Raw genomic sequence first — 15,882 nt, 5'->3', positions numbered from 1 at the left:
TAACAATTATCGTATGTTTTTTGTAACTTCTATCTCTTTTGGGATTTCTCGTCTCCTAACGACTCGCCGATGCCGTTTTACACGAGGATGAAGAACGCCGATAATCTACATTTAAATCATAAAATATTCGGTCAACGACAAGCGAGCAAATTCTCCCTGATCCTGCACTTGCGAAACACGTTTACACTAATGATTGAGAATCTGGGGATATTTTATGTGATTCTCGACTCGTGTAGAAGGCCTCTTAGTGTTGGATACGCAGTTAAATCTCTTGGTGGGACAAGACGCAGAGAAGCACAACGATCATGACGCGATTACTGCCGCTCTGCGGTTGGTTACACCCCAAGGTTCTGTACGTTTCAGGCAACGGATGTTTATTATCAGAAAGAAAAGAGTAATAAATAGAAAAACCAAAGATGTGCAATATAAAATGTGAATAACGTTCCTGTATGTGGCAGGGAAGATCTCCAGCCATGAAAGAAGAAATCCAGAGTAGGTCCGTGTGGTTCCAGCAACAGTTGCCACGAGCTTTGGATCGGTCCTTCAGTCTTGGATTAGATACTTGGTGCACAAGAACAATCACACTGAAAGGAATAGTAGAGGTTTGGACAACAGGACAGTGATGACGTCTAGAGAAGCTCAGTCTCCGCATGCATCTTCTGATGCCGGCTCATGTTCGAGCAATGCCGGAAGGACTTCCCACATTCTTTACACTTATAGGGCTTCTCCCCTGTATGGACTCGGTGATGTTTCTTCAGCTCTGAGCTCAGGATAAAGCTTTTCCTACAGATGTCACAGGTAAATGGCCGCTCACCTGTATGAGTTCTTCTGTGTCTTATAATTTGGGACCTCTGACTAAAGCTCTTCCCACATTCCGTGCATGTGAATGGTTTAATCCCAGAGTGAGTTCTTTGGTGTATGACGAGGTCTGAACTGCGAATAAAGCTGTTTCCACATTCAATACATATAAATGGTTTCTCCCCGGTGTGGGTCCTATAATGAACCATCAGGTCAGCACTCTGGCTGAATCTCCTCCCGCACTCTATACAGGCATAAGGCTTCTCCCCGGTATGGATTCTCTCGTGGTTCTTCAGCCCTGAATTCTGACTGAACTGCTTTCCACAGTAGACACATGTGTACGGCTTCTCTCCCGTGTGGATCCGCTCGTGTTTTCTAAGCACAGAACTTCTGCCAAAGTGTTTCCCACAGAAGAAGCATCCGTACGGCTTCTCTCCGGTGTGTGTTCTCTGATGGACAATAAGATTGGATTTTCCAATAAAGGTTTTCCCACAATCTGCACATACAAACTCTCTACCTGTTCGCTTTTGCTCCGGAGTTTGTATCAGAGATCCACTGACCTGACAGACTGTACTACTTGCAGCGAGTGTAGGGTTCAGCTCCAGACTTGCAGCGAGTGTAGGGTTCAGCTCCAGACTTGCAGCGAGTGTAGGGTTCAGCTCCAGACTTGCAGCGAGTGTAGGGTTCAGCTCCAGACTTGCAGCGAGTGTAGGGTTCAGCTCCAGACTTGCAGCGAGTGTAGGGTTCAGCTCCAGACTTGCAGCGAGTGTAGGGTTCAGCTCCAGACTTGCAGCGAGTGTAGGGTTCAGCTCCAGACTTGCAGCGAGTGTAGGGTTCAGCTCCAGACTTGCAGCGAGTGTAGGTTTCAGCTCCAGACTTGCAGCGAGTGTAGGGTTCAGCTCCAGACTTGCCGGACCGTGTAGCTTCAGGTGCTTTACATAACTGACTTCATGAGAGAAGTACTGACCACACTCAATACAGATGTAGGAGCTGGAACACATAGCTGGGGTGGACTCTGGACTGTCCTCACATTCTGAGCTTCCAAAACAGGGGCCTGGATGTAGGAGGCTTCTGCGCTGGCCTGTCCATACAGGGAAAGGAATCTCAATTGAAAGGGATCTTGGCATCTTCATAGGTGCACATATAGTTCTGCGATTCCGTCTTTTTGGAGTCTGGAGGGAACCTTCGTTCTGCAGGTTGGTCCTGTCCAGGTTCGGTGCTTCCCCTGTTAAAGGAATGACATGTGACACTGAGAAGGAAGAATATTACAGGGTTTACTGCCACATGTACTTCTAACATTTCCCCTATAAATGGACTTGTGGTTCTATCAGCGCTCTCTAACCTCTCAGCCGGGTGCCTAGTCCTGACTGTATACGCTGTGAGCTGCCGTGTAATCCCCTGGTTAGATTCTGGGGGAATAAATCGCCTTGTACTGAACACCACAATGGGGCCCTTTTTATATATATTTTTTTAATAAAAAGCATTTTGTAGACCGTATTCTGTCATTTACAGGACGCCCAAATGTCTATATAATAAAACCCATGTAACGTGAAATGTCGCAAAATAAATGATGTTACATGCTGCACACACTGGTCCTTCTCTATGAATTAAATTACTGGGATAACTAGGTGTTATCAATGCGGCGTGGCATGGAGACGATGAGCCTGTGGCACTGCTGAGGTGATATCAATGCGGCGTGGCATGGAGGCGATCAGCCTATGGCACTGCTGAGGTGTTATCAATGCAGCGTGGCATGGAAGTGATCAGCCTGTGGCACTGCTGAGGTGTTATCAATGCGGCGTGGTATGGAGGCGATGAGCCTGTGGCACTGCTGAGGTGATATCAATGCAGCGTGGCATGGAAGTGATCAGCCTGTGGCACTGCTGAGGTGTTATCAATGCGGCGTGGCATGAAGGAGATGAGCCTGTGGCACTGCTGAGGTGTTATCAATGCGGCATGGCATGGAGGCGATCAGCCTGTGTCACTGCTGAGGTGATATCAATGCAGCGTGGCATGGAAGTGATCAGCCTGTGGCACTGCTGAGGTGTTATCAATGCGGCGTGGCATGGAGGCGATGAGCCTGTGGCACTGCTGAGGGGTTATCAATGCGGCGTGGCATGGAAGCGATCAGCCTGTGGCACTGCTGAGGTGTTATGAATGTGGCGTGGCATGGAGGCAATGAGCCTGTGGCACTGCTGAGGTGTTATCAATGCGGTGTGGCATGGAGGTGATCAGCCTGTGGCACTGCTGAGGTGTTATCAATGCGGCGTGGCATGGAGGCAATGAGCCTGTGGCACTGCTGATGTGTTGTCAATGCGGCGTGGCATGGAGGTGATCAGCCTGTGGCACTGCTGAGGTGTTATCAATGCGACGTGTCATGGAGGCGATCAGCCTGCGGCACTGCTGAGGTGATAACAATGAGGCGTGACATGGAGGCGATCAGCCTGTGACACTGTTGAGGGGTTATCAATGCGACGTGGCATGGAGGTGATCAGCTTGTGACACTGCTGAGGTGATATCAATGCGGCATGGCATGGAAGTGATCAGTATGTAGCTCTGCTGAGGTGTTATCAATGTGGCGTGACACGGAGGCAATGAATGCAGCGTGGCATGGAGGCGATCATCCTGTGGCACTGCTGAGGTGTTATCACTGCGGCGTTGCATGGAGGCAATCAGCCTATGGCACTGCTGAGGTGTTATCAATGCGACGTGGCATGGAGGCGATCAGCATGTGGCACTGCTGAGGTGTTATCAATGTGGCGTAGCATGGAGTTGATCAGCCTGTGGTACTGCTGAGGGGTTATCAATGTGGCGTGACATGGAAGCAATGAATGCGGCGTGGCATGGAGGCGATCAGCCTGTGGCACTGCGGAGGTGTTCGTAATGCGGCGAGACATGGAGGCAATCACCCTGTGGCACTGCTGAGGTGTTATCAATGAGGTGCGGCGTGGCATGGAGGCGATCAGCCTGTGGTACTGCTGAGGGGTTATCAATGTGGCGTGACATGGAGGCAATGAATGCGGCGTGGCATGGAGGCGATCAGCCTGTGGCACTGCGGAGGTGTTATTAATGCGGCGAGACATGGAGTCAATCATGCTGTGGCACTCCTGAGGTGTTATCAACGCAGTGCGGCAAGGCATGGAGGCGATCAGCCTGTGGCACTGCTGAGGTATTATCAATGCGGCATGGCGGCGATCAGCCTTTGGCACTGCTGAGGTATTATCAATGCGGCGTGGCATGGAGGCGATCAGCCTGTGGCACTGCTGACGTATTATCAATGCGGCGTGACATGGGGGTGATCAGCCTGTGGCACTGCTGAGGTGTTATCAATATGGCGTGGCATGGAGGCGATCAACCTGTGGCACTGCTGAGGTGTTATCAATGCGGCGTGGCATGGAGGCAATGAGCCTCTGACACTGCTGAGGAGTTATCAATGCGACGTGGCATGGAGGCGATCAGCCTGTGGCACTGCTGAGGTATCAATGCGGCGTGGCATGGAGGCGATCAGCCTGTGGCACTGCTGAGGTGTTATCAATGCGGCATGGAGGCGATGAGCCTGTGGCACTGCTGAGGTGTTATCAATGCAGCATGGCATGGAGGCAATCAGCCTGTGGCACTGCTGAGGTGTTATCAATGCGGCGTGGCATGGGTGCGATCAGCCTGTGGCACTGCTGAGGTGTTATCAATGCGGCGTGGCATGGAGGCGATCAGCCTGTGGCACTGCTGAGGTGTTATCAATGCGGCGTGGCATGGAGGTGATCAGCCTGTGGCACTGCTGAGGTGTTATTAATGTGGCGTGGCATGAAGGCGATCAGCCGGTTGCACGGCTGAGGTGTTATCAATGCGGCATGGTATGGGGTGATCGACCTGTGACCATGCTGAGGTGTTATTAATGTGGCGTGGCATGGAGGCGATCAGCCTGTGGCACTGCTGAGGTGTTATCAATGTGGCGTGGCATGAAGGCGATCAGCCGGTTGCACGGCTGAGGTGTTATCAATGCGGCATGGTATGGGGTGATCAACCGGTGACCATGCTGAGGTGTTATTAATGTGGCGTGGCATGGAGGCGATCAGCCTGTGGCACTGCTGAGGTGTTATCTATGCGGCGTGGCATGGAGGTACTAAGTATAGAGGATGATAGATAATAGTAATATCCATACACTGTACTAACTATAGAGGATAATAACTACTAGTAATATCCATACAATGTACTGACTATAGAGGATGATAGCTACTAGTAATATCCATACAATGTACAAAATATAGAGAATGATAGCTACTAGTAATATCCATACAATGTACTAACTATAGAGGATGATAGCTACTAGTAATATCCACGCAATGTAATAACTATAGAGGATGATAGCTACTAGTAATATCCATAGAATGTACTGACTATAGAGGATGATAGCTACTAGTAATATACATACAATGTACTGACTATAGAGGATGATAGCTACTAGTAATACCCATACAATGTACTGACTATAGAGGATGATAGCAACTAGTAATATCCATACAATGTACTAACTATAGAGGATGATAGCAACTAGTAATATCCATACAATGTACTAACTATAGAGGATGATAGCTACTAGTAATATCCATACAATGTACTAACTATAGAGGATGATAGCGACTAGTAATATCCATACAATGTACTGACTATAGAGGATGATAGCTACTAGTAATATCCATACAATGTACTAACTATAGAGGATGATAGCTACTAGTAATATCCATACAATGTACTAACTATAGAGGATGATAGCTACTAGTAATATCCATACAATGTACTGACTATAGAGGATGATAGCTACTAGTAATATACATACAATGTACTGACTACAGAGGATGATAGCTACTAGTAATATCCATACAATGTACTAACTATAGAGGATGATAGCTACTAGTAATATCCATACAATGTACTAACTATAGAGGATGATAGCTACTAGTAATATCCATACAATGTACTGACTATAGAGGATGATAGCTACTAGTAATATCCATACAATGTACTGACTACAGAGGATGATAGCTACTAGTAATATCCATACAATGTACTGACTATAGAGGATGATAGCTACTAGTAATATACATACAATGTACTAACTATAGAGGATGATAGCTACTAGTAATATCCATACAATGTACTAACTATAGAGGATGATAGCTACTAGTAATATCCATACAATGTACTAACTATAGAGGATGATAGCTACTAGTAATATACATACAATGTACTAACTATAGAGGATGATAGCAACTAGTAATATCCATACAATGTACTGACTATAGAGGATGATAGCTACTAGTAATATCCATACAATGTACTGACTATAGAGGATGATAGCTACTAGTAATATCCATACAATGTACTGACTACAGAGGATGATAGCTACTAGTAATATCCATACAATGTACTGACTATAGAGGATGATAGCTACTAGTAATATCCATACAATGTACTGACTATAGAGGATGATAGCGACTAGTAATATCCATACAATGTACTAACTATAGAGGATGATAGCTACTAGTAATATCCATACAATGTACTAACTATAGAGGATGATAGCAACTAGTAATATCCATACAATGTACTGACTATAGAGGATGATAGCTACTAGTAATATACATACAATGTACTGACTACAGAGGATGATAGCTACTAGTAATATCCATACAATGTACTAACTATAGAGGATGATAGCTACTAGTAATATCCATACAATGTACTAACTATAGAGGATGATAGCAACTAGTAATATCCATACAATGTACTGACTATAGAGGATGATAGGTACTAGTAATATCCATACAATGTACTAACTATAGAGGATGATAGCTACTAGTAATATCCATACAATGTACTGACTATAGAGGATGATAGCTACTAGTAATATCCATACAATGTACTAACTATAGAGGATAATAGGTACTAGTAATATCCATACAATGTACTAACTATAGAGGATGATAGCTACTAGTAATACCCATACAATGTAATAATACTGGTGATCCTAGGACTATGTGATGATGAGGGGGATGATATCTGCTGGTGATCCTAGGACTATGTGATGATGAGGAGCATGATATCTGCTGGTGATCCTAGGACTATGTGATGAGGGGGATGATATCTGCTGGTGACACTAGGACTATGTGATGATGAGGGGGGATGATATCTGCTGGTGATCCTAGGACTATGTGATGAGGGGGATGATATCTGCTGGTGATCCTAGGACTATGTGATGATGAGGGGGATGATATCTGCTGGTGACACTAGGACTATGTGATGATGAGGGGGATGATATCTGCTGGTGACACTAGGACTATGTGATGATGAGGGGGGATGATATCTGCTGGTGATACTAGGACTATGTGATGATGAGGGGGGGATGATATCTGCTGGTGACACTAGGACTATGTGATGATGAGGAGGATGATATCTGCTGGTGATCCTAGGACTATGTGATGATGAGGGGGGATATCTGCTGGTGACACTAGGACTATGTGATGATGAGGGGGGGATGATATCTGCTGGTGACGCTAGGACTATGTGATGAGGGGGATGATATCTGCTGGTGATCCTAGGACTATGTGATGATGAGGGGGATGATATCTGCTGGTGATCCTAGGACTATGTGATGATGAGGAGCATGATATCTGCTGGTGATTCTAGGACTATGTGATGAGGGGGGATATCTGTTGGTGACACTAGGACTATGTGATGATGAGGAGGATGATATCTGCTGGTGACACTAGGACTATGTGATGAGGAGGATGATATCTGCTGGTGATCCTAGGACTATGTGATGATGAGGGGGATGATATCTGCTGGTGACACTAGGACTATGTGATGAGGGGGATGATATCTGCTGGTGACACTAGGACTATGTGATGATGAGGGGGATGATATCTGCTGGTGACACTAGGACTATGTGATGATGAGGGGGGATGATATCTGCTGGTGATACTAGGACTATGTGATGATGAGGGGGGGGATGATATCTGCTGGTGACACTAGGACTATGTGATGATGAGGAGGATGATATCTGCTGGTGATCCTAGGACTATGTGATGAGGAGGATGATATCTGCTGGTGATCCTAGGACTATGTGATGATGAGGGGGATGATATCTGCTGGTGACACTAGGACTATGTGATGAGGGGGATGATATCTGCTGGTGACACTAGGACTATGTGATGATGAGGGGGATGATATCTGCTGGTGACACTAGGACTATGTGATGATGAGGGGGGATGATATCTGCTGGTGATACTAGGACTATGTGATGATGAGGGGGGGATGATATCTGCTGGTGACACTAGGACTATGTGATGATGAGGAGGATGATATCTGCTGGTGATCCTAGGACTATGTGATGATGAGGGGGGATATCTGCTGGTGACACTAGGACTATGTGATGATGAGGGGGGGATGATATCTGCTGGTGACGCTAGGACTATGTGATGAGGGGGATGATATCTGCTGGTGACACTAGGACTATGTGATGATGAGGAGGATGATATCTGCTGGTGATCCTAGGACTATGTAATGATGAGGGGGATGATATCTGCTGGTGATCCTAGGACTATGTGATGATGAGGGGGATGATATCTGCTGGTGACACTAGGACTATGTGATGATGAAGGGGATGATATCTGCTGGTGACACTAGGACTATGTGATGATGATGAGGTGGATGATATCTGCTGGTGATCCTAGGACTATGTGATGAGGGGGATGATATCTGCTGGTGATACTAGGACTATGTGATGATGAGGAGGATGATATCTGCTGGTGATCCTAGGACTATGTGATGATGAAGGGGATGATATCTGCTGGTGACACTAGGACTATGTGATGATGAGGGGGGGATGATATCTGCTGGTAACACTAGGACTATGTGATGAGGGGGATGATATCTGCTGGTGACACTAGGACTATGTGATGATGAGGGGGATGATATCTGCTGGTGACACTAGGACTATGTGATGATGAGGGGGGGGGTGATATCTGCTGGTAACACTAGGACTATGTGATGAGGGGGATGATATCTGCTGGTGACACTAGGACTATGTGATGATGAGGGGGGTGATATCTGCTGGTGATCCTAGGACTATGTGATGATGAGGGGGATGATATCTGCTGGTGATCCTAGGACTATGTGATGATGAAGGGGATGATATCTGCTGGTGATCCTAGGACTATGTGATGATGAGGGGGATGATAACTGCTGGTGACGCTAGGACTATGTGATGAGGGGGATGATATCTGCTGGTGACACTAGGACTATGTGATGATGAGGGGGATGATATCTGCTGGTGACACTAGGACTATGTGATGATGAGGGGGATGATATCTGCTGGTGACACTAGGACTATGTGATGATGAGGGGGATGATATCTGCTGGTGATCCTAGGACTATGTGATGATGAGGGGGGGGGTGATATCTGCTGGTGACACTAGGACTATGTGATGAGGGGGATGATATCTGATGGTGACACTAGGACTATGTGATGAGGGGGATGATATCTGCTGGTGACACTAGGACTATGTGATGATGAGGGGGGATGATATCTGCTGGTGACACTAGGACTATGTGATGATGAGGGGGATGATATCTGCTGGTGACACTAGGACTATGTGATGATGAGGGGGGATGATATCTGCTGGTGACACTAGGACTATGTGATGATGAGGGGGATGATATCTGCTGGTGACACTAGGACTATGTGATGATGAGGGGGATGATATCTGCTGGTGATCCTAGGACTATGTGATGATGAGGGGGATGATATCTGCTGGTGACACTAGGACTATGTGATGAGGGGGATGATATCTGCTGGTGACACTAGGACTATGTGATGATGAGGGGGATGATATCTGCTGGTGACACTAGGACTATGTGATGATGAGGAGGATGATATCTGTTGGTGATCCTAGGGACTATGTGATGATGAGGTGGATGATATCTGCTGGTGACACTAGGACTATGTGATGATGAGGGGGATGATATCTGCTGGTGACACTAGGACTATGTGATGAGGGGATGATATCTGCTGGTGATCCTAGGACTATGTGATGATGATGAGGGGGATGATATCTGCTGGTGACACTAGGACTATGTGATGATGAGGGGGATGATATCTGCTGGTGACACTAGGACTATGTGATGATGAGGGGGATGATATCTGCTGGTGACACTAGGACTATGTGATGATGAGGAGGATGATATCTGCTGGTGATCCTAGGACTATGTGATGATGAGGTGGATGATATCTGCTGGTGACACTAGGACTATGTGATGATGAGGGGGATGATATCTGCTGGTGATACTAGGACTATGTGATGATGAGGGGGATGATATCTGCTGGTGACACTAGGACTATGTGATGAGGGGGATGATATCTGCTGGTGATCCTAGGACTATGTGATGATGATGAGGGGGATGATATCTGCTGGTGACACTAGGACTATGTGATGAGGGGGATGATATCTGCTGGTGACACTAGGACTATGTGATGATGAGGGGGATGATATCTGCTGGTGATCCTAGGACTATGTGATGATGAGGGGGATGATATCTGCTGGTGACACTAGGACTATGTGATGATGAGGGGGATGATATCTGCTGGTGACACTAGGACTATGTGATGATGAGGGGGATGATATCTGCTGGTGACACTAGGACTATGTGATGAGGGGGGTGATATCTGCTGGTGATCCTAGGACTATGTGATGAGGGGGATGATATCTGCTGGTGACACTAGGACTATGTGATGATGAGGGGGATGATATCTGCTGGTGACACTAGGACTATGTGATGATGAGGGGGATGATATCTGCTGGTGACACTAGGACTATGTGATGAGGGGGGTGATATCTGCTGGTGATCCTAGGACTATGTGATGAGGGGGATGATATCTGCTGGTGACACTAGGACTATGTGATGATGAGGGGGATGATATCTGCTGGTCACACTAGGACTATGTGATGATGAGGGGGGATGATATCTGCTGGTGACACTAGGACTATGTGATGAGGGGGATGATATCTGCTGGTGACACTAGGACTATGTGATGATGAGGAGGATGATATCTGCTGGTGACACTAGGACTATGTGATGATGAGGAGGATGATATCTGCTGGTGACACTAGGACTATGTGATGATGAGGGGGATGATATCTGCTGGTGACACTAGGACTATGTGATGATGAGGGGGATGATATCTGCTGGTGACACTAGGACTATGTGATGATGAGGGGGATGATATCTGCTGGTGACACTAGGACTATGTGATGATGAGGGGGGATGATATCTGCTGGTGACACTAGGACTGTGTGATGATGAGGGGGGATGATATCTGCTGGTGACACTAGGACTATGTGATGATGAGGGGGATGATATCTGCTGGTGACACTAGGACTATGTGATGATGAGGGGGATGATATCTGCTGGTGACACTAGGACTATGTGATGATGAGGAGGGATGATATCTGCTGGTGACACTAGGACTATGTGATGATGAGGGGGGGATGATATCTGCTGGTGACACTAGGACTATGTGATGATGATGAGGATGATATCTGCTGGTGACACTAGGACTATGTGATGAGGGGGATGATATCTGCTGGTGATCCTAGGACTATGTGATGATGAGGAGGGATGATATCTGCTGGTGACACTAGGACTATGTGATGATGAGGGGGATGATATCTGCTGGTGACACTAGGACTATGTGATGATAAGGGGGATGATATCTGCTGGTGACACTAGGACTATGTGATGAGGGGGATGATATCTGCTGGTGACACTAGGACTATGTGATGATGAGGGGGATGATATGTGCTGGTGACACTAGGACTATGTGATGATGAGGGGGATGATATCTGCTGGTGATCCTAGGACTATGTGATGATGAGGGGGATGATATCTGCTGGTGACACTAGGACTATGTGATGATGAGGGGGATGATATCTGCTGGTGACACTAGGACTATGTGATGAGGGGGATGATATCTGCTGGTGACACTAGGACTATGTGATGATGAGGAGGATGATATCTGCTGGTGACACTAGGACTATGTGATGATGAGGGGGGGATGATATCTGCTGGTGATCCTAGGACTATGTGATGATGAGGGGGATGATATCTGCTGGTGACCCTAGGACTATGTGATGATGAGGGGGGGATGATATCTGCTGGTGATGCTAGGACTATGTGATTATGAGGGGGATGATATCTGCTGGTGACCCTAGGACTATGTGATGAGGGGGATGATATCTGCTGGTGATACTAGGACTATGTGATGATGAGGGGGATGATATCTGCTGGTGACACTAGGACTATGTGATGATGAGGGGGATGATATCTGCTGGTGACACTAGGACTATGTTATGATGAGGGGGATGATATCTGCTGGTGACACTAGGACTATGTGATGAGGGGGATGATATCTGCTGGTGACACTAGGACTATGTGATGATGAGGGGTATGATATCTGCTGGTGACACTAGGACTATGTGATGAGGTGGGGATGATATCTGCTGGTGACACTAGGACTATGTGATGAGGTGGGGATGATATCTGCTGGTGACACTAGGACTATGTGATGATGAGGGGGATGATATCTGCTGGTGACACTAGGACTATGTGAAGATGAGGGGGATGATATCTGCTGGTGACACTAGGACTATGTGATGAGGGGGATGATATCTGCTGGTGACACTAGGACTATGTGATGATGAGGGGGATGATATCTGCTGGTGACACTAGGACTATGTGATGATGAGGGGGATGATATCTGCTGGTGACACTAGGACTATGTGATGAGGGGGATGATATCTGCTGGTGACACTAGGACTATGTGATGATGAGGGGGATGATATCTGCTGGTGACACTAGGATTATGTGATGATGAGGGGGATGATATCTGCTGGTGACACTAGGACTATGTGATGAGGGGGGGGATGATATCTGCTGGTGACACTAGGACTATGTGATGATTAGGGGGATGATATCTGCTGGTGACACTAGGACTATGTGATGAGGGGGGGGATGATATCTGCTGGTGACACTAGGACTATGTGATGAGGAGGATGATATCTGCTGGTGACACTAGGACTATGTGATGATGAGGGGGATGATATCTGCTGGTGACACTAGGACTATGTGATGAGGGGGATGATATCTGCTGGTGACACTAGGACTATGTGATGATGAGGGGGATGATATCTGCTGGTGACACTAGGACTATGTGATGATAAGGGGGATGATATCTGCTGGTGACACTAGGACTATGTGATGAGGGGGATGATATCTGCTGGTGACACTAGGACTATGTGATGATGAGGGGGATGATATGTGCTGGTGACACTAGGACTATGTGATGATGAGGGGGATGATATCTGCTGGTGATCCTAGGACTATGTGATGATGAGGGGGATGATATCTGCTGGTGACACTAGGACTATGTGATGATGAGGGGGATGATATCTGCTGGTGACACTAGGACTATGTGATGAGGGGGATGATATCTGCTGGTGACACTAGGACTATGTGATGAGGTGGGGATGATATCTGCTGGTGACACTAGGACTATGTGATGATGAGGGGGATGATATCTGCTGGTGACACTAGGACTATGTGATGAGGGGGATGATATCTGCTGGTGACACTAGGACTATGTGATGATGAGGGGGATGATATCTGCTGGTGACACTAGGACTATGTGATGATGAGGGGGATGATATCTGCTGGTGACACTAGGACTATGTGATGAGGGGGATGATATCTGCTGGTGACACTAGGACTATGTGATGATGAGGGGGATGATATCTGCTGGTGACACTAGGACTATGTGATGAGGGGGATGATATCTGCTGGTGACACTAGGACTATGTGATGATGAGGGGGATGATATCTGCTGGTGACACTAGGATTATGTGATGATGAGGGGGATGATATCTGCTGGTGACACTAGGACTATGTGATGAGGGGGGGGATGATATCTGCTGGTGACACTAGGACTATGTGATGATTAGGGGGATGATATCTGCTGGTGACACTAGGACTATGTGATGAGGGGGGGGATGATATCTGCTGGTGACACTAGGACTATGTGATGAGGAGGATGATATCTGCTGGTGACACTAGGACTATGTGATGATGAGGGGGATGATATCTGCTGGTGATACTAGGACTATGTGATGATGAGAGGGATGATATCTGCTGGTGACACTAGGACTATGTGATGATGAGGAGGATGATATCTGCTGGTGACACTAGGACTATGTGATGAGGGGGATGATATCTGCTGGTGACACTAGGACTATGTGATGATAAGGGGGATGATATCTGCTGGTGACACTAGGACTATGTGATGAGGGGGATGATATCTGCTGGTGACACTAGGACTATGTGATGATGAGGGGGATGATATGTGCTGGTGACACTAGGACTATGTGATGATGAGGGGGATGATATCTGCTGGTGATCCTAGGACTATGTGATGATGAGGGGGATGATATCTGCTGGTGATCCTAGGACTATGTGATGATGAGGGGGATGATATCTGCTGGTGACACTAGGACTATGTGATGATGAGGGGGATGATATCTGCTGGTGACACTAGGACTATGTGATGAGGGGGATGATATCTGCTGGTGACACTAGGACTATGTGATGATGAGGGGGGATGATATCTGCTGGTGACCCTAGGACTATGTGATGATGAGGGGGGGATGATATCTGCTGGTGATCCTAGGACTATGTGATGATGAGGGGGATGATATCTGCTGGTGACCCTAGGACTATGTGATGATGAGGAGGATGATATCTGCTGGTGACACTAGGACTATGTGATGATGAGGTGGATGATATCTGCTGGTGATCCTAGGACTATGTGATTATGAGGGGGATGATATCTGCTGGTGACACTAGGACTATGTGATGAGGGGGGATGATATCTGCTGGTGACACTAGGACTATGTGATGAGGGGGGATGATATCTGCTGGTGACACTAGGACTATGTGATGAGGGGGTATGATATCTGCTGGTGACACTAGGACTATGTGATGAGGTGGGGATGATATCTGCTGGTAACACTAGGACTATGTGATGAGGGGGATGATATCTGCTGGTGACACTAGGACTATGTGATGATGAGGGGGATGATATCTGCTGGTGACACTAGGACTATGTGATGATGAGGAGGATGATATCTGCTGGTGATCCTAGGACTATGTGATGATGAGGGGGATGATATCTGCTGGTGATCCTAGGACTATGTGATGATGAGGGGGATGATATCTGCTGGTGACACTAGGACTATGTGATGATGAAGGGGATGATATCTGCTGGTGACACTAGGACTATGTGATGATGATGAGGTGGATGATATCTGCTGGTGATCCTAGGACTATGTGATGAGGGGGATGATATCTGCTGGTGACACTAGGACTATGTGATGAGGGGGATGATATCTGCTGGTGACACTAGGACTATGTGATGATGAGGGGGATGATATCTGCTGGTGATCCTAGGACTATGTGATTATGAGGGGGATGATATCTGCTGGTGATCCTAGGACTATGTGATGATGAGGAGGATGATATCTGCTGGTGACACTAGGACTATGTGATGATGAGGGGGATGATATCTGCTGGTGACACTAGGACTATGTGATGATAAGGGGGATGATATCTGCTGGTGACCCTAGGACTATGTGATGATGAGGGGGATGATATCTGCTGGTGATACTAGGACTATGTGATGATGAGGAGGATGATACCTGCTGGTGACACTAGGACTATGTGATGAGGGGGATGATATCTGCTGGTGACACTAGGACTATGTGATGAGGGGGATGATATCTGCTGGTGATCCTAGGACTATGTGATGATGAGGGGGATGATATCTGCTGGTGACACTAGGACTATGTGATGATGAGGAGGGATGATATCTGCTGGTGATACTAGGACTATGTGATGATGAGGAGGATGATACCTGCTGGTGATCCTAGGACTATGTGATGATGAAGGGGATGATATCTGCTGGTGACACTAGGACTATGT

General features: G+C 47.0%; 1 protein-coding gene across 1 annotated transcript in view; it reads right to left on the bottom strand.

The window, feature by feature from the left end:
- Positions 1-366: 366 nt before the first annotated feature.
- LOC142684063 (uncharacterized) overlaps positions 367-15,882 on the bottom strand; it is a 54,556-nt gene continuing 39,040 nt past the window's right edge. Inside the window, exon 3 of the mRNA XM_075847452.1 lies at positions 367-2,023. Coding sequence (XP_075703567.1) covers positions 630-2,023 — 1,394 coding nt within the window. The 3' untranslated portion in view covers positions 367-629. The remainder of the gene's footprint in view (positions 2,024-15,882) is intronic.

This window comes from Rhinoderma darwinii, assembly GCF_050947455.1.
Source record: "Rhinoderma darwinii isolate aRhiDar2 chromosome 4 unlocalized genomic scaffold, aRhiDar2.hap1 SUPER_4_unloc_3, whole genome shotgun sequence".
NCBI lineage: Eukaryota > Metazoa > Chordata > Amphibia > Anura > Rhinodermatidae > Rhinoderma > Rhinoderma darwinii.
The sequence above is the reverse complement of the archived record's forward strand: the minus strand, read 5'-3'. Positions and strand labels throughout refer to the sequence as shown.